General features: G+C 40.9%; 2 protein-coding genes across 2 annotated transcripts; one reads left to right on the top strand and one right to left on the bottom strand.

The window, feature by feature from the left end:
• Window positions 1-733: 733 nt before the first annotated feature.
• AlaRS-m (alanine--tRNA ligase, mitochondrial) lies at window positions 734-18687 on the bottom strand. The gene is made up of 14 exons (XM_074094060.1): window positions 18451-18687; window positions 16781-16954; window positions 15811-15956; window positions 15108-15263; window positions 10464-10608; window positions 9674-9804; window positions 8930-9233; window positions 7561-8360; window positions 6071-6214; window positions 5194-5320; window positions 4700-4917; window positions 3300-3504; window positions 2650-2784; window positions 734-2123 (listed from the first exon to the last, which is right to left on the bottom strand). Exons 1-14 carry the CDS (start codon window positions 18643-18645, stop codon window positions 1983-1985), a joined length of 3021 nt encoding a protein of 1006 aa, XP_073950161.1. The 5' UTR covers window positions 18646-18687; the 3' UTR covers window positions 734-1982.
• On the top strand, window positions 12020-14709 carry LOC141432479 (uncharacterized). Its single transcript, XM_074094061.1, has 3 exons — window positions 12020-12170; window positions 13711-13806; window positions 14272-14709. Exons 1-3 carry the CDS (start codon window positions 12080-12082, stop codon window positions 14493-14495), a joined length of 411 nt encoding a protein of 136 aa, XP_073950162.1. The 5' UTR covers window positions 12020-12079; the 3' UTR covers window positions 14496-14709.
• Window positions 18688-20106: the final 1419 nt, after the last annotated feature.

The following is a 20106-nucleotide window of genomic DNA, read 5'->3' on the forward strand; positions in this document are numbered from 1 at the left end:
TCTGAATAAATAAATAATATTATTAACTTTTACCGCTAACACCAAATAGAAAACAAGAGTTGCCATGTGAAAGCATTTTACATTGAAAATGGGACAGTTACGAGGAAAGTGGCGCACCCATTTAATTTCTACTCTTTATTGGCTGACTAGTAAGAGATTTTTCTTTTCGTCAAATGAGAGTTTTCTGCCAGAATATCGTCAGATGGTGTTAGTATCGCTGATTCCGTTAGACATTTATCATGTTTGGGATTGGTTTATAAAGCCAAAGTATCGATGGAGCTATATTTTAACTATCAGAATAGATATACATTTGGTCTACGATAAAATAAGCCAATCTCAAGCAGGACTAACTTCAAACGGAACTGTCGCCAATGGCGCCATCGAGCGATATTTTGTTCATTTGAAAACCCTCATTCCGCACAAATGAGTTGAGTTAAAAAAACAACAATAACTATAGAAAAAAACGCGCACCTCTATATTAGGTGCTGAAAAGCTTTAAAAAAAGCCACACTCGGTAATGATTTTCAGTGTGACCATTTATAAAACACACTTAAAATCTAGTTCCGCCGTGACGGTAAGAACGTCAGAGTATCTTTGGCCATCAAATTTAGATAATAACAAAAGGCACGGCAATTCAAATAACTACGTTACTAATATTGTGTGGCAACACTTGAGCGAGATTTATAATCGTCACTTCACTTTTATACACACGGTACAGTAAAATAAAACCACATTTATTATGACGAAAATAATTATTATTTGACGAAAAAATAATTAAAAATAACAAAGGAAGACTAGTACTGAATTCGATTCATCAATTTCAAAGCTGCACGAGTTATTTCATAACTATACGTGCTAATCAAACATTCACAAACCAGATTACTTATTTATCAGCCTTATACATATAGATAAGTTACATAATTTCAAGTGTAAAGCCGAGTTTAGACTTGCAAGAAAAATCGTGCAAGTTGCATTACATTGCGGCGCTCGATTGACCACTACAAACTCGTTGGCTTTACGGCCTCGCAATGTAATACAACTTGCACGATTTTTCTTGCAAGTCTAAACTCGGCTTAAAGCATCCATTTCCATTTGTGATGCATAAATAATTACAGAGCGCCTTAAAGCTCATTTAAAAAATATTACAAAAATGTTGCCAGCGAGAATCACCGAAGAATTTAATTCCCGAGTAGTTTTACATACCTTGGAACAGTTCAAAATCGTACCAACAATTGTAAATTTCAGTTTTTTAGAACAAAGGGAACGTACCCGTTTAAATTTTGAACCTGTGACAACATTGCAATCGCTTTATTTGTTAAAGAAGTATCACGACATTTATTCTGAAAAAGGTTTTGCTGCAGGCCAGAATTAGAACAGGTTAACTTTAAACATGAACATTACTTTCTTGCCGTAAATCAACAAAATCACTAGAACATTCGCAATCGCTAGAGCAGTCGCTAGACTGCGACTTCTCAAAACGGACTCGTGACAATCCTGAGATGCGACAGCGCCTGGCGTGTGTGCAGTACCTAATCCGCACTTGGCATGCGCGGGAACTACAGCCATTCTGAAAGGCTGGATTATTACTCTGGTGGTTAGTACAGTCACTTGCATTAATATTAATATCTGCCACAGCGGAGCGTGCAAAGTACGGTATTTGACAACTGTTGAATTTGCCATTCCTGTATATTATTATAAAAATACAGATATATAGACTGTGACTTCACATGCAAGTAAGTCTTTCTCTTTCTAATGTTGAATTTCAAACCTTTATAACTCTTATATTTAAATATAGCTTAAAAATGGTTTTTCTAATCGATAACATGCATTGTCAACCTTTTTATGAAATAAAACAAAATTGTCAAATACCGTATTATCAGGTATGTATGTACCATGGTCCATGGCCCTTGCGATAGAGTCGTATCAGATCATGCACGCTTTGCTGTGTCAGATATCGGTGCTAGTGAGTGTGCTACCGGTGGTCAGTTCTGGCGGCGACCGCGGCCGTCGGAGCGGTCGACGGCGCCCGGGCTGTGGTGGTCGTCCTTGGTATGCGCGTGTGCGAACTTGATGGCGGCGCGCATCGCGTCCTGGACCATTTGCTCGCATGTGATCAGGCTCACCTGGGGAATGTAGATGATGCATCATTAGTAGCCTTGTATCATAAAATAATAACATAATTGACCATTTAAAAAAAATACTAAAATGACCACATAATTTAAAAAATACGTGTTTGGTTTGAGCTTACGCTTTGTTTTATTAAGAATAAATATGATTATTAAATATATTGACCCGGATGTTTATGTTCAAAATATGATTATATTATGCACACAAAAAGTGAAATTTTATTTAAATTTTAATTTTAGCGCTCTACCGTTTAGTTTACTCATATTGTGGCAAAACCGAAATCATATAAGAAACATAAATCTACCATCATTCAGGCAATGTCTGAGCAACAGTAGTAGATAGGGAATACCTCAGTGGCAGTAGTAGTAGTAGTAGATATGTAATAGCTCAGTGCCAGTAGTAGGTAGGAAGGTAGGCCAGAGGCGGTAATAAGTATGCAGTATCTCAGTGGCAATAATAGGTAGAATGGTATGCAATACCTCAGTGGCAGTGGCAGTGGCAGTGTTAGTAGGTATGCAGTACCTTAGTGGCAATCATCTCGGCGTAGGTGTCGGGCGTGGTGCCGGGCGGGCCGGGCGCGGCCGCAGGCTCCGCCTCGAACACCGGCAGGATGCAGCGCAGCCAGTGCTGCGCCGTGAACGAACGGGTCACCAGCTCCTGGAGGGAACGACTTTGTCAACATACCATCGGCCAAATACGTGGTTTACCCTAAAGTTGACTATCGTTTGTACAGCCAGCAGCAGAAGTAGAGTAGTTGTGGTGCTCAAAATGATCTAAACACATTCTTAATACTTTTGGCATTAGAGACGACTGTAGATCTTGAACACCGTAACTGCTTCTGCTGCTGACTGTACGAGTATGTTATATAAAACAATAATGACGATAAGGCGTGTCTGTCAACTTGAAAGTTCTAATATAGCGACACATTCACTTGATAGGAAGTAAGAGGCATAGATATTTGACAAACCTCTCATTATTCCACATACTTTTTATGTTATCAAATCGTTGTACGTACGTACTTATATACTTATTAAACATATAATTGTATTGTATACATAATTACATTTTTCTTTTTTTCCCAAGCTTTAGAACTTCTTTATACTGAAATAAGTATTTTTATTTATGTGCTCAATGGTATTACAATATTTATAATCTAGGTTTGACAATATTACCCTAGGCACAGTGGCGGCGGCCCCTATAACGCCACCGGCGCACCCGAGCAGCAGCGTGGGCGCGACGGGATGCGGGACCCTCAGCGCGCGGGTGACGGCTTCACTCGGCATGATGTAGGAGCACCGCAGGAAGTGCACCACGAAGCGCCGCCCCTCCTTTGTGGCCTCCAGCGTCGCGTCGCGGATCTCCTCCTCGGCTATTGCGCTGGAATTATTAAATTAATCAATCATCATCATCATATTAGGCGTGGGACGCCCACTGTTCGACTTAAGCCTCCCCCATAGACGTCCAGTTGCTTTTGGAACACGCGTCTTTAACCAGGTCATCCGTCGCATCTCATTGGTTTATATTGGTAGCCGGGCGTTTGTCTCTCTCTAACAATAAAAAAAAAAATTAGCACCCCTTGCCTCGCTATTACCGCGACCGCTACTGTAGTCGGGACTAAAGGGCTGCTGGGAACTCGGGGCCTGGGTACCATCAGCCAAAGAAGTGGTCCATCAATTTTTAAACAAGTTCCTATCAAATGAATGTCGCTAAAGTCGAACTTTCAAGTTGACAGACACGTCTATTGGCATTATTGTTTTATGACATGCAAACGATTATCAACTTTAGGGTGGTAGACCACATATTTGGCTGATGGTATATTAATTTATTGAATCAGGCGTTACTTTGCGGAGGTCCATATCAATGAAGTAAAACAATTACTTTGCTCACCCGCGACCTTATGATAGCTACGTTTACGCAAGAAATGTGTGTTCATGCAGTTCCTCCGCCTCCACAGTGTAAGAACACACACAAATTATATTATTATTATTGGTGGTTATAGATAGGTTTGTGTGATTTATGTGTGTTCTAACAGTGTGGAGGTGGACGAACTGCATGAACACACATTTCTTGCATAAAATAGCTACGTCTATCATAAGGTTGCGACTCGCGGGTGAGCAAAGTAATTATTTCAGTTAATTCATCATCATATACTTTAAGAGCGTTTGTACCTGCTGAGCTGGCATGGCAACGTTGCATTTTTTTTACGGATTACCCTGAAACATGTCGGGCTAAACTCGATTTAAGAGGTGAGTTATCCGGGTCAATATATTTAATATGCGTGATATGTTCGTTTTTAAAGAAAATAAAAGTATATCTAAGACCACATTTTTAATTTTCATATTTTTTTTGGAATAATTGCGAAAAACTAACAAAAATGCAACGATGCCAGCTCAGCATGTATAAACGCTTTTAATCATGAGGGCGGCGGTTTTCAATACTCGCCACGCTTGGCAAGCGGGTATAGTATAGGCGATGTAAAGTTTGTCTAGCTAGAAGACGCTGTTGCCCATCTTCTGGTATTATTCCCCAGCCGGTCCCACGGCCCCCACGGGAGGAAGGGGGCCATACTCACTGTAGAGCCAAATCATTGTTGGTCGACGCGCGCTTCTGCACTTTATCCAGCACTTCCAGAGAGCGCGCGTACTCTCCGTAGGCGGCGCCGGCGCCGGCGGCCGCGCAGAGCGACGCCAGCTGCGTCTTGATGGTGGCCACCTCGTCCTTGCGGCGGTCGTCTTCCAGCAGGTCCACCACTTTGTACAGCTGGTGCGCGCGGCAGAACAGCTCGCGGGCCTGGATACACCAAGGCAGGGTTCAACATCCTAGCCCTTCAATGCATATTGTTGCCAAATGTCTACAGAACATTAGACTGCTCACAGATTAAAAAAAGGGGTTAAGTTCCTGAACGCACCTTTATGCCAAACATCGACTGCTAGACTACGAAAATTACAACTGGCAACACTAATATCCGCGTATTTTTTTTAAATTTCACATTTGAGTTGGTGGTTAAAAAGTTGATAGACCCACTTGCATAATAAACGTATTGATTTTGTATGCGCTGTGACTGACCTCTGAGGCGCGGGGCCCGGTGATGGCGTGAAGCGCGGGCGTGTGTCCGGCGGCCGCCTTGACCGTCGTCACGCACAACTCGCCCACGTGCGCCACGGAAGGCACGTGCGTGCCGCAACACAGCTCCCTGACGATACACAGCGGTCTATTTAGAACCAATTAACTATTCCGGATCTAACCAAAGCTACGGCTGCTAGTCTTACGGCGACACTCTTTGTCGGTCCCTAACTAATTGCTCCTCTCATCTACTCAAAGGTTGACTAGTAGAGATCCCTTAAAGGGACAAGTCCGCCTTTGTACTAATATACAATTCACACCAATTCTATCCCTAAGCTAGCAAAGCATGGGTACTAAGCAACGGTAGATAGATACATACCATAGTCCAAGACCGAGAACAAACAGTCATACAGCTTCGTAGTCAGGTAGGCCACTAAATTAATTACACAATGACATTAATTTGCACTAAGTTTCTTTTGCACAATAAAGAGTTTGTATATAAATATTAGTAGGTTTTTTTTACGTAATAAATGGCAGACAAACGAGCAGACGGTTCACCTGTTGCTAAGTGATTATCGTCGCCCATAGACATTCGCAGCACCATCAGAATTGCTGATGCGTTGCCGGCCTTGCTAGAAATGGTACACTCGCTTTTTGATGGATATACTTTCTACATATATTTTTTTGCAGAAATCAAAGTAATTCATGGGAATCACATAAAATTTCAGTTGACATCGCTTGCTCTTTTGTCACTCTATTTATAAAATTACAATACACAGTTTAAAAATTAAAAACACGCTGGTCAAAGTACGACTATCGACTCAAGTGTGAATATTCTAGCACCTCAAACACTGCTATGTGTTAAATAAAACGCCCTTACTTGGAAGGCAGTGGCGCGCCGACTTGTACGAGCCGCAGCCCCGTCTCGGGGTAGGACTCCCCGGGCACGGTCAACACCGACTCGTCCAGCTGCAAACTGTCTATTACGCGGGTCTCCACGGGAGAGTTGGCCTGGATTGATTCACTGTCGAAAAACATGTAAAAAAATATATATGCATGTAATGAGGGCTATCGCGTATGAATTCGCCACTAGAGGCGCTAGTGTAGCGTGAGGTCTCCGAAATGTCAAATCTCGTAGTTTTTGGGTGAGCTACGCGGGTTTATTTATAATTAGAATAATTTTGTGAATATTTTGCAATATCTGAAATTAATTATCGCTAATATGCGTTCCGGGGCAATAAATGTCTATGTTTTGAGACAGTTTTGTCTTTCGGAAACCTTTGTCCTCCCTTTTTTCCGAACAAAACGGGGACTATGCAACACTGTGGCATGCTCGATATTTTTATGGTACGGTTTTAAGGTGTATTAAATATGATTTTAATCTAAACTGTGTTTTCACGCCTGTAATAACAGACTTTGAAAGCCATACTTAAAAACCTCACGCAACAGTGCGCCATCTAGTGAGACAAAAAACGATAGCCCTCATTGTGAACATCACATATAGTGGCTTGGTACTGACACTCGAGGCAAGGCTGTGTGCGTTTTTGGTGCGGCCACATGCGACTGCTCGTCGCTCGTTTGCAGCGATAAATCTGCGTGACCCCATTTTGAACATGATTTTGAATTTCCCGCGACTCAAAAAAGTAGCGTCAAGTCGCCGCGTCGAGCAGCAGCGTTAAGATGGCTGCTTGCAGGAATGACCTTGGTCTTGGAAGCTCATTTTTTAATCTCATTTAGTGACAGTCGTGGCAGTGGTACAAATAAAACATATTGAAGTGAATGAAAAAAAAAATTACAGTGTTTTTGCCGAAATTGAAGAAGTTTTTTTTCCAGCGATAAAGCTCAACATTTTCAGCTTTATCACTATGTGTCACATGACCAGATTTGACACTGGAAACCAGCATCGAGCGACTTTCATGTGATATTTAAATGATATTTATTTGTTCAGGTATGACATAGTACAGTTAAGACCTTTGTGTCTTAAATTCTATTTGAAGTATCACTGTTATGCCGCAAGGCATACAAATTTTCGTTGTGCTGCATATAGAAGCAAAGTTTGCATTATTCTCATTCAGTTAAAAAATCATTTATAGTATAGTAGGCTTTTCTTAATAGAAAGTTACACAGAGTTTTGTGTCATGTTTTATATTGTTTACACTACTTAACGTAACTTTAACGTAACTTGCGTATGAATTATGATATATTGTATAATTTTCTATTTATTTATCATTTTTTGGGTAGTATTGTTTTTGTTTATACCGCATGCCATTTAGACTGTTTGCCTATCTTTGTAAATTATTCTCTCTTTTTGTTTAGTAATTATAATGCACATGTTTACGCACTCCAATTAGACACAAAACAATAACTCACCGTATCAACTCCTGCGCTTTCAAGACGACATCGTGCGACAGCTTCTCTCCGTAAACCGACAAAGTCAGGGACAGCCCCTGTTCCGTCACACTCGACCCCACCTGGCACACCACACTGTTCGGCAGCACTTTGCGCATCGCCGCGTTCAACAAATGCACCGCCGTGTGATTCCTCATAACACTAAGTCTTTTCTCACCATCAATTTCCAACAAAACGTCACTTTTACACTTCATGTATTCGCTATCGTCTGTTAGTGTGAAACAACCTTTATGGAACACGAAATCGCGAATTTTAAAAACACTATCTACTTTTAATAAGGCACTATCACTCACTCTAATAACACCGCTATCCGCTACCTGTCCACCTTCTTCGCAATAGAAATTAGTGTCTTTTGTTACTACGTAATAAGTTTGATTCACAATTGGTTCTAAAAAGTCTAACCACTCGCCTTCATCGTTTAAAATGGCTACTATTTCCGTTTTCAACGGTTCGAACTCAACTTTGTTGTTGACGATTGTGTATTTGTATTTGTGTGTGTCGTTGGTTGAGGTGATGTTGTTTTTGAGTAGTTCGTCTATGGTTTTGTGGAACATTTGTGCTTTGTTCTGTGTTTGTTCTTTGATGGCGGTCTTATGTCTAGATTTGTGGTGCGCGAGAAGTTTCCAGAAGCCCTCCTTGTCGATGGCCACGTTGTTCAAGGCGGCTATCCTCTCGATGACGTCCTCTTGGAAGCCGTGGGTGTCGTATAGTTTGAAGACTAGTTCCCCTGGTATAACCGGTGTGCTTTGCTTGGCCATTATCTGAAAGCGGATTTGGAAATGTCAAGTATTTAAAAAATGCTTCGATGAACATAAAATTACCTACCTCATTTGGTCTTTTACGAAGCCTAGAAAAATATCTAGCATCAATAATGAGTAAATTCATGAATATTTTTTTGTTATAAAACATATTTTTATACATTTTTTTTACATTAAAATTTATCTTCTTGCACTATATGTGTGTGACTTTCAAGTATCTAGATTTGACCTAAACAAAATAGGCTTTAAAACGAATTTAATTTTAGGGTCTATTTCACCAGTCTTTGTTAAGTTTCTGTTATGTTATGTGACAGACGCGATACAAACTCTTGCGTTCGAAAAACATGACGTTTGTATCGATACAAATGCAAGGATCGTGTGTAAAGTTAAAACATGCCGGCTTCCTTGCGTTGCTGAGCGTTTGACTTGCGTTTGCATCGATACAAACGAGCGCAAAAAAACGTCGCGTGGAATGTCCCTTAGTCGAACAAAATAGTCATGAAACGCCATCGTAGATAATAATCAGATAAGAGAACAGGAAATTATCAGAGAGATACAAATCTATTACAAACCTCTTTGAACTCCTTGTACCCCAACGCGAACCCAGACATCTCCACATCAGCCATCGCCTCCACCTCCGGGAACCTCGCCAACAGTTCCTTCCATTTCTTCCCCAACCCGGCCCTCATGCGGGCATACGCGTTCTCTTCCTGTTCCAGGATTAACTTGACGGCTTTTTCCTTGACCAGCAGCTCAGGGTACGTGGGACCCAGGCTGGCAGCCACTTCGTCATAGAGTATGCGGAGTAGCTGAGGATTGTGGAACACGTCTGTGGAGATTTTGAACGATTTGCGCATTATCTGCTTGAGGTTCAGGCTGGAATGTGGAAACGAATGTTGTTAAGATATGTGGACGAAGAGAACTGTGGTGTGATTGGAAGGAAAAGATAGTTCTATAAAGGTGCAACCAATCACACTATCCCGCTATAGGTAAGTACATATAGTATTTTAAACGCGTAACTTTGTATGGATGTGCGTCTGCATGGATGATTTGTTTGTTACTCTTTTAAAATTACTTACAGTAGATTTTGATGAGACTTTACAATAACATAGCTCATATATCATGGGAATGGTTGTTTGTCATTCACGCTAAAATGATTGGACGAATTTGAATAAAATTGGGTTGCGATTACGGGTGTGGGTGCGAATATTCGCAACACCTCACACACATTCTTCTCGGGTCTTATCCCGCGCCTCGTCTCGTCAGTCGCACGCTAGTGTCAATGGTCTATCGGAGTAACTACTAGTACCAGTTACCTGGTGGCAGGGAACACTCCGTCGGCCAGACAGACGGCCAGCATGCGCGCGTGGTCCGCCAGGCGGCGGTAGGCGCCGTCCCGCGCCGCGCCCGCGCCCCACTGGCCCCCGTACGCCGCGCCGCTGCTGTTCTACCGCCAACATCATCCAACACAATGCTTAATGTTCATTTTGGGCAAAAACTGTACAGTATCAAAGAATAGAGGAATATAAAATTTCAATTAGCCGTTTGCCAGCAAATAAAAAAAAAACGGCCTATTAAATAACAAGAACGTAAGGTATAAGTTTGTTTATCCGTTGCCTAGTATCCAAAGTACAAGTTTTGCTTAGTTTGGGACTAGGTCAATAGCGCCAATGAGGGCTATCGTTTTTTGTCTCACTAGATGGCGCACTGTTGCGTGAGGTTTTTAAGTATGGCTTTCAAAGTCTGTTATTACGGGCGTGATAACAAAGTTTAGATTAAAATCATATTTAATACACCTTCAAACCGTACCATAAAAATATCGAGCATGCCAGTGTTGCATAGTCCCCGTTTTGTTCGGAAAAAAGGGAGGACAAAGGTTTCCGAAAGACAAAACTGTCTCAAAACACAGACATTCACTGCCCCGGAACGCATATTTGCTATAATTAATTTCAGATATTGCAAAGTATTCACAAAATTATTCTAATTATAAATAAACCTAAAGCTCACCCAAAAACTATGAGATTTGACATTTCGGAGACCTCACGCTACACTAGCGCCTCTAGTGTTGTCCTATGATATTTATTATTATTATTAAATGCGACTGACCCTCTCGATGGCCCCGATGATGGGCCGGAACAGGTCGGTGTCGTAGTTGGAGCGGGCGTCCTGCAGCAGCGCCGCGACCCGCTCCAGCCCCGCGCCGGTGTCCACGTGCTGCCTCCGGAGCGCCGTCACAGACCCGTCCGCTTCCCTGCAACAAGGCAGCTCCATCAACACCAGGCAAGGGTCAGCCACATCTACCAGTATCGGTTGGACAAGAAAAACAGCGGAGAAGGCACATCGTAAATACAAACTGAGACATGGATGCACAGAAAAACCAGAAAAAGAGACCAGCACTGGGAATCGAACCCAGGTCCTCAGCATTCCGTGCTGCGTGCTATAACCCCTACGCCACTGCTGGACAGGAATCTAGACACGAATTTTTCCTATGCATACATATCTCAGGTTGCTTATTTCTACTATGCTACTTAAGATACGATAGGGTTTCACGGGATACACGTAAAGTAACAAATTTGGAGTTGAAATAAAAAATACAAAAAGGCTCCAAAAAATCAATCATAAGCGGAGAAGGCGTTCGAGCACGTCTGCGAGGCGGCACAAAGCCGGTTACATAGAGCCTAGCTGTCCATCCTCCAGCTCGAGTCTCAAAGCGCTAACAACTTGAGAGCCTGCCAAGCATCAGCAGATGTTCCTGCGCGCCGACTTCTGGCCGGAGGGTGGTGTTCCGTCGTTTTAGGGTAGCGACGCTGACGACCTTCAAAAATCCCTAATAACTTTTTTTGTATGTCTTTTTCTTGCTTTCTTATGTCTTTTTTTGTGTACACCCGTAATTTGAATTGTACAGCGCATTGGATTTTTTAACTGTAATAATGCTGTAATTTTTTATTGTCAAATAAATGAAACACCAAAAACGATCCCTGGCCTCAATTAGGATTCGAAAGTCGAAACAAAAGATCGGTTTCTTTTTCTTTCTCATAAATATTCAGGAAAACGAAGATACTGTATGTTTCTACTGTACGGTAGGTAATAAGTTACAAAGTGGACATATACATTTTAAATGAAAAAAAAAGTGTACTTTATCTGTGGTATTAGATATCAACGATGTCGTAGGTATGTAAGTAAGTATCCATACTTCCATACTAATATACTGAGCGGCAAAAAACCTGCCCCTCAAATGTATGCAGAAATAGGTAATTTATAGGCCAAATTTTGTGCCGCTGAGTATATTATAAATGCATAAGTATGTGTGTTTGTATGTTTGTCCGTCTTTCACGTCGAAACGGAGAGACGGATCAACGTGATTTTTGTCATAGAGATAGTTTATGGGCCAGAGAGTGACATAGGCTACTTTTTGTCCCGGAAAAATGCACAGTTCCCGAGGGAGCAGCGCGCGATAACCGAATCACACGCGGGCGAAGCCGCGGGAAAAAGCTAGTATGTAGATAATTTACAAAATGAGTGTTGCTGAATGGGTTTTACACGAGCAGTCCAAACGCTCGATTGTACCCGAATACCTAATTAATTTAAGACACAACTCGCGTCACGAAAGATAAATACCAATTACACACACGAAATGATTTCAAAATCAATACGATACACCAAACTAGGTACCTAGTAGACGTTAGAATATACTCAATAGTAGACAGTGCTGTAAAATAATCATGGCGTATCTTCAAGTAGCTTTAATATCGCTGGCATTATGCTTCGGGATTAATGCTTTTACAGCAGTCCCATCACAAGACTGGCCAATATGTAAGGAAACGAAATAAACACCAATGGGCATAGAGGAATTTACGGGCATACAGTGGTAATTAGGTCGGGCTCATCTTCTAAAGGAGCGGCCACACCGCTGCTTAAAAAACGGTGACGGTACGGAATCGTAGTGACGCGTATGCGCACCTTTTTTTTTGCGGGCTTTCCACATCGCTGCTTAAAATAGGCAATCGGTACGGAATCGCAGTGACGTGCCGTAAACGTCAGAACTTTACCGCGTGCTCTCTACCACAAGGTTTCTCAAAGTGGGGTACGCGAACCCCTAGGGGTTCGCTTTTCGACGGTAGGGGGTTCGCGACAAGGTTTACGTGATGGTGGCTGCAAGGCTGGCAAGATGATTAAGATTGGTTTTTGGAGTCTTTTTGTATTTTTTATTTCAACTCCAAATTTGTTACTAATTTGTTTGTTATTTGTTTCAGTTTGTATTTTCTTCGTTGCCAAGACGATTCTTACCTATATTTCTTATCTTTATTGATATAAATAATATAAATGAACTAAAATAATTTCCTTGCTTTACGATAGCTAAGCTTATGCAAAATATGCGTGTTCATGCAGTTCTCCACCTCCACACTGTAAGAACACACACAAATCACACAAACCCATCCATCACACCACCACACTACACTGACGCGTTTCGAACTCAAACAGAGTCATCTTCAGAGTGACACAACCGTACACCATGCTACCAGTTGTTAGACTAACGAACCACAACCACCGTTTTAACTTGTCACTGTAACTCCCCAAGTACCCACATACGTTTTATGAAACAAAACAAACTACCCACAAATTATTAATACGCATATTTGCATAAGCTTAGCTATCGTAAGGTCGCGGTGAGCAAGGAAATTATTTTAGTTCATTGATATGGACTCCGCAAAGTAACGCCTGATTCAATAAATTATTTAAAATAATATACATTATATATCATGATGATTGGAAATAAAACTAGTTTATTACCTTCTTTGGGGGGGGGGGGAGGTAGGGGTTCGCTGTCGTCTGAAAACTTTAACAGGGGTACGTGGAGCCATAAGTTTGAGAAACCCTGCTCTACCAAAAGTTCTGACGTTTACGGCACGTCACTGCGATTCCGCACCGTCTGCGTATTTTATTTAAGCGGTATGGACGGCATGCGATAAAAACGGTGCGCATACGATGCGTCACTGCTATTCCGTGCCGTCACCGTTTTTTAAGCAGTGGTGTGGCCGCTTCTTATCTCTGAAACTTTTGGTTACTAAATGTTTTTTTTGCCAGCATTGGAAAGAAGGTAAACAATCCTGATTTGTAGCAACAGGTCAAGATTATTTTCCTTTTTCCAAACGCAGAAAAAATTAAATCTATTCTATAAGTTCCTCTGTGTCATGTCATGTCATGTATTTAAAAGTAAACTTTATTTACTGCTGCTTACAATACAAATTTGATTACAATAAAGTGAAGTGTTCTGGTTAGGGGTTAAGTGAACACTTGCTTTTTATTGAATGCAATTATGAAATGAAGAGTAATTAAAATATTTATTTCACAGCAATAAGCCATCAATTTCCGGAAAACCTCCGGAACGACCAGTTCCACGCGATGATTCAACAACAGTTGGCCTCAATAGGTCCCTTCCAGGTGTCAAGTAAAGTATCATGAATATTATTTGTACAGTCACCAGCCCCAATATCTGACACAACAAAGCGTGCATATACAACTGTATTTCTAAAGCCGGTAGGACGTTTTAAATAATAGGAAATATGCAAGAAATACAATTTTTCTCTTGAATAATTTAACTCAATCGAAAAACGGAAAATAAAATAGACGTAAAAATCATCATTGAGAAATAAGAAAAATAATTGAAGTTTGCATGCAATGTCTTACTAGAAAAATTAAATTTACTATGAACTTTCTATGGGCATCGTAGAATTATGGCGTCAAAGTCTGCAATGACGGATCTCTTTGTCTAATGGACAATTTAAAAAATCTTTTACTACTCGTGTTATTAAACAATGAAGATATATTCGAACAAAAAAAAAGCTTGCATATTCTATATTGTGCACGCTTCGCTATGGCAACAACTAGTAGATTTACCCTAATTTGATTCCAGTGTCAACAAGCACCTTGCTTCGCTCGCTAATATACGCCCTGAGCCCGGCCAAGCCCATCGGGCGGCAGTTCGTGGCCAAGAAGGACGAGTTCTCGGCCAAGAACGCAAAGAAATACAACGACGACCCCTGCGACGACGAGAGCTGTGTGCACGCATGCCAGTTTTTCTTTGACAAGGGCTTCGGGTTCTGCGCCGAGGTGCTGTGGTGTGTGTGTTACGATTAAAAACCGGCGACGTTTAGCTATGAGACATTTGATCCTACCAAATATCATAGAGGAATAAACTGATACAAGTCGTAATATAGGCAATCCAATTCAAATAAAACATTTTCAATCTATTGGTTAATTCCTCTATGCAAAATATAACAGCTTATAAAAAAAAATTGTAAAAAATGTTTTTTTAAGAATTTACAGTGATTTAATGGTACGAAAATAAATAACATAAAAAGCTATCTAAATTAAAAATATATATATTCCTAAAAAACACACACACAGTTTTCGCATAGTCTAAATGGGGCTTTACAATACAACTACGTTCATAGAAGGTGGAGGAGCGCAGGGAGAGAGAGCGAGAGAGTAGGTAAATGCATACTTATCTGTAACTGACTTTTCCTTCTTATAGCTTTAATTAGAAAAAGACACAAAATGCCCGTTATTTATAAACCTATTTTCCCCTCGACGTGTGTATCCACCCCCGCCATACCGGCTCGGGTGGCTATATGAATGCCTCGGGTAAAATGACTCATTTTATGCTCTTGTTGTACAATCTACTATTTGCCTCACACGTTGCTATTACGGTGTAATGGGTAGACCTTTAAATTCCAGCAAGAGACTTACCTGTTGCACTGTATGAAGACGATGTTCCATATCTCGGTGAGGCTCCCATCAGGGTTCACATAGTGTATCTCCGTGCACGGCCCACAGGGACCCGTGGCCCCCATCTCCCAGAAATTGTCTGACGCGCCGAGACCCTTTATCCTACTGGACTGTACTCTGCAACAATTGAAACAGTAACATCAATGAATCCTGCACTGCACCTTTCCAGTCGGAGACGGAACGAAATAGTGACCAGCTGGTCAATAGTGGTCAATTAGCAGTTGGTCTAAGTACCAACTGGTCTAAGTAGCATTCTTTGATGCAAAGTCGACGGAACTCCTATTCTGCGTGGGAGAGGCGCTTCGCGCATTAACGCAACTCAAACCTTTTTAAAGTTTTTGATAAAAAAAACAGGTAGGGACCAGTTTCTTTTTAGACCACGTGCTACTTAGATCAGCTGCTTTTTAGACGAAGTGATACTATACATTTTGAGCAGCGGTGTGGACGCGCTTTTATCTTACTAATGCTACAAATCAAAGTGAGTGTGAGCGCGTGCTTGTGCGTGCGTGCGTACGCGTGTGCGTGTGCGTGCATTTGTGAATGTGTGTGTTACTGTTTCATGCTAAGACGACTGGAAATAATTACATTAAATTTCTAGTTAGATTTCTCGCAAAACGCAAACGTCTCCAATCGCAAAACGCAAACTATAGCTCAAGTAGTATACCCAATATCTTTCCAAATGTCCCTGCACTCCCGGTCCTCCTGGAGGCCGATGACGGCGTCCCCAGAAAAGTACGTGACCACCAGATTCTCAGCTTTGAAGCCGTACGGACCCAGCAGCAGCTCCCACGCCATTTTACAGGCATCTTTCTGAAAACATTGATATCATAAGGGCAATGCCAGCAAGCAAGCGTGTGCCGCATTCATGACTGTTTTGTTTTGGATTTGTAGGAATGTCATCGATCGTACTTATTATTATAATTCATCATCATCATCAGCCATAGGACATAGGCTGCCCACATAGACCATCTGTTGCTACAGTTTGAAGGGGCCGGTATCCGTTGTGAGCCTGCGGCTTTAAGCAGGTCATCCGTCCATCTCGTCCATTAAAAAACTGGCCATCTGACCTTGTTGTAAATAATTCTACATTATTTTGTAAAGTTTATGGATAACAAAACCATGGGACCTTGATACAAACTGTCTGTCATTTCGCGTTACGTAACATGAAGAAAAGATAGATGTGTACCAAGTAATACACAGTAATTTCCTGTAATAACCAAGTAATAATACAATTTGCCAATTTGAATCATGTATACTGCCAACCTGCTAAGGGCATGTGCACTCAAAGCACAGTGTAAATATAGCAAAACTTGTTATCATAGTTGACTTTACAGTGAAGAAAATGTAAACAAATCATTTGCATTGTCATCCAATGATGTGATTGTTGTTATTTCTGCTAATTTAGCAATATATAAGAGATTATGTACAATATACAAATTGACTTAACTTGACTTGACTGTCTTACTTGGGTCCAGTCATACTGTAAAGTTCCTAATCCTGACTGGCCCCTGTGGGGATTAAGGCCTAAGACCTCTCATTCCGCGAGGAGGCCTATGTTTTGCAGTGGGACATTTATAGGCCGAGATAAACTCACACGAATCTTCTCCTTATCGCATGAACAAGAGTTGATTAACCTTGTAGTAGTCCCCAAAGGACCAGTTGCCGAGCATCTCAAAGAAGGTGTGGTGGTGTCCGTCTGTGCCGACCGCGTCCAGGTCGTTGTGCTTGCCGCCGACGCGCACGCACTTCTGCGCGTTGACGGCGCGCGCGCACGGCGGCTCCACCAGCCCCAGGAACACTCCTTTGAACTGGATACCATAGTTCTTATTACAATGTCATTAATGTCTAATTTTGTCAAAATCGCGCGTCTTCGTGGATGGCACTAGGTATAACCAGAATTCATTTTAGTATAAGATGGCTAGTTATTAACACCAAGTACACCAACACCTTATACTAAAAATGAATCTGTTTATAGATGACTAGATTTCAGTTTAAGTGTAAGGTGGCCAGTAATGATGACCAGAATGAATGAAAAAGATGAAAGTTGAGTACAAGGATCCAGTAAGGGCGGATCTAGTAGGGGGGGAGGGGGGGGGGTTACCCCGGGGACCTGGGCCAGGTCTGGGATAACAGTAGGTATTCTTCTAATGTGATTGATTTTAATAAAATTAATATCTTTCTGTGTTAAAAGAGGAGAATTAATCTTGATTAATGATGGTTAAATAAATAAGTTTAAATGTTTTATATGCAGAAAAATAACTTGATTTGACCATGTGAACCCCCCACCCTATGGCTTTGGAAGGTTGGATTCTAAAATAAGTATATAAAAAAAATTTTAAAAAGCCTCATTTTTGCTCACCATCGCATATTGATTGTGAATAAATTATTCCTACCTACAAACTTTACTCATAATTAGGCATTGGATTATATGCACTATCAAAAAGCCAAAATATGCATACAAATATGCACTAATAAAGGGTGAAATATTAACAAAATATGCACAGTCAAAAACCATTTATTATTAGAATTTATATTTATTTTCACATTATATTTGTATGTATGTACTTATTTTCTATCTCTGCATCTAAATGGGAACATGTTGATCGATTTCCATCTGCACAGTACAACTAATGTCAAAAACACATATTACCATATAAATATAAATTCAAAATAATCTAATGTCTAAATACCACAGTCCCAAAAAACTCTAAAACCTTAAAACCAAAACGAACTTATCTTAAGTATGTACTAATACTGGTTGGGGTATAGCAAAAGGGGCCCGATTTTAGGACTTAGAATTTTTTTATAAACTTGACCGTTTAGGAGCTAGAGCGATCTGAAGTTGCAAGTTCGGCCATAGAATTACTAAGGAGCCAGACACTTAGAAAACTCGGTTTAGGTTTGGTTAGTGTCTCATCCTGCCCGGAGGGCATAACTACCCAGAACAGAAGCTTCGTCGAGCCTGCAGGGCTACTACTAAACTCCTAGCTAGACTCGAATTTCGTAGTAGCCCTGCTGTCACGGAAATTGCTATCAACAAAAAACGTAGGTAAGGTCCAAACTCGCAACTTCAGATCGCTCTAGTTCCTAAACAGTCAAGTTTATAAAAAAAAAATATCAGTAAAAGATGCTTATTTTAATGTTTTCTTTAAAGTATAAAAAAAAAACTAGCAATAAAATCCTAAAATCGGGCCCCTTTTGCTGTACTCTGACCCTAATACCGAGATCACCTACTGTCACAAACAATCATAAAACAAATCAAGAAATGCATGCCTATTTTATTTATATCACATGTATTATTTACCTGGTTCATGCCGGCATTGACGAAGGGCACAGTGGGGTCGCACAATGGGACAACAGAGCTCGATTTCACATGCTTATGTCCATGTTTTTGAGCGAAGTATTCAATAAAAGTGCTCCTTATAAAGCTGCTCGACGACTTCAACCGCGCCAACGATCTGCCGTGGACAATTCTGCCTCGAACCGGTACTCGGAACATCGTTGCAGGTTAAAATATCCTTTCCAGTTTAAAACACTGCATTCGCAAAACAACAAACATTAAGTAGTGGCAGCAGAGGCTAGTATTGGCGCCTTTTGATAACATTGTTGTAAGCTTTGATGAATTTTGTTTATGCGAAAATAACTTTCGAAAAAACTCGTAATCAGCCGATACCCGATTGGAATCACACACACACATACACACACACACACACACACAAAGAGTATATAATCACAGATCACACACAGATACAGAAGATAACTAAACAAATCTATGTAGGTATTTTTTGGGCAATGACATTGACAGTTCTCAAGTGTTCTCGTCGCTCGTTTGCAGCGAAAAATCTGATCACGTGACCCCATTGAATGTGATTTTGAATTTCCAGCAAGCGACTCAAAAGAAAAAGTAGCGTCAAGCCACCGCATCGAGCAGCAGCGTCAAGATGGCTGCTTGCAGGAATGATCTTGGTCATGGAAGCTGATTTCTTAATCTCATTTAGTAGCAGTCATGGCAGGCAAAAATAAAAAAATTAGAGTGAATGAAAAAAATAGCAGTGTTTTGCCTAAATTCAAGAGGTTTTTTTTCAGCGATAAAGCTCAAGATTTTCAGCTTTATCGCTATATATCACATGATTATTTGACCTGGTTTGCGGCATTGCGAAACATGTCGCCAATGGGACAACAGAGCCGATTCCATACTTATTCATGTTTTTAGCGAAGTATTCCATCTCCTTATAAATGTCGATCAAGCGCCAACGATCTCCTTTCTGCTAAGATACATCGTTGCATTAAAATATCCTTTCAGTTAAAAACTGCATTGCAAAAACAAAATTGTATGCGCAGATATATTGGCGTTGATAAAATTATAAGCTTTGATGAATTTTGTTTATCGATAATTTCGAAAATCGTAATGTCATGCCCGATTATCCACTCAACAATCACACAAGATAGTAACAAACAAATCTATGTAGGTGGCAGACCACACAAGTGTAAGGACAGTGCGCACTCAGTCGCTCGTGCTCGTTTGCAGCTAAAGAAGACGTGAATTGAAAAATTTGCGAGCTGACTTAAAAAAAAAAGTGGTCAAGCCAATCGAGCAGCAGCTCCTGCTTGCAGGAATGTTGGTTTGAGCTGATTAATCCATTTAGTAGCAGTATGGCAGGCAGAAATAAAATAAATAGAGTGAATTAAAAAAATAGCATGGATGGATAATTCAAAAGGTCAGCGATAAATCAACACAGCATCGCTATAGATCAGGACTATATTTACGTTACTACTCTTTGCATGTGGCCGCGCCTACTTGCATGTGTGGCTACAACTTAAGCTGCATATGGAGTGATTGTTTAAAGGTGGGGCCATATGCAGTCACTCGTCGCTCGTTTGCTGCGGTAAATATGGTTACGTGACCATAAAACGACATGGGTTCTCGTAAGGGAGGTGGCAGCAGCAGGGCTACTACGAA

Source organism: Choristoneura fumiferana, chromosome 11 (genome assembly GCF_025370935.1).
Source record: "Choristoneura fumiferana chromosome 11, NRCan_CFum_1, whole genome shotgun sequence".
Classification (NCBI taxonomy): domain Eukaryota; kingdom Metazoa; phylum Arthropoda; class Insecta; order Lepidoptera; family Tortricidae; genus Choristoneura; species Choristoneura fumiferana.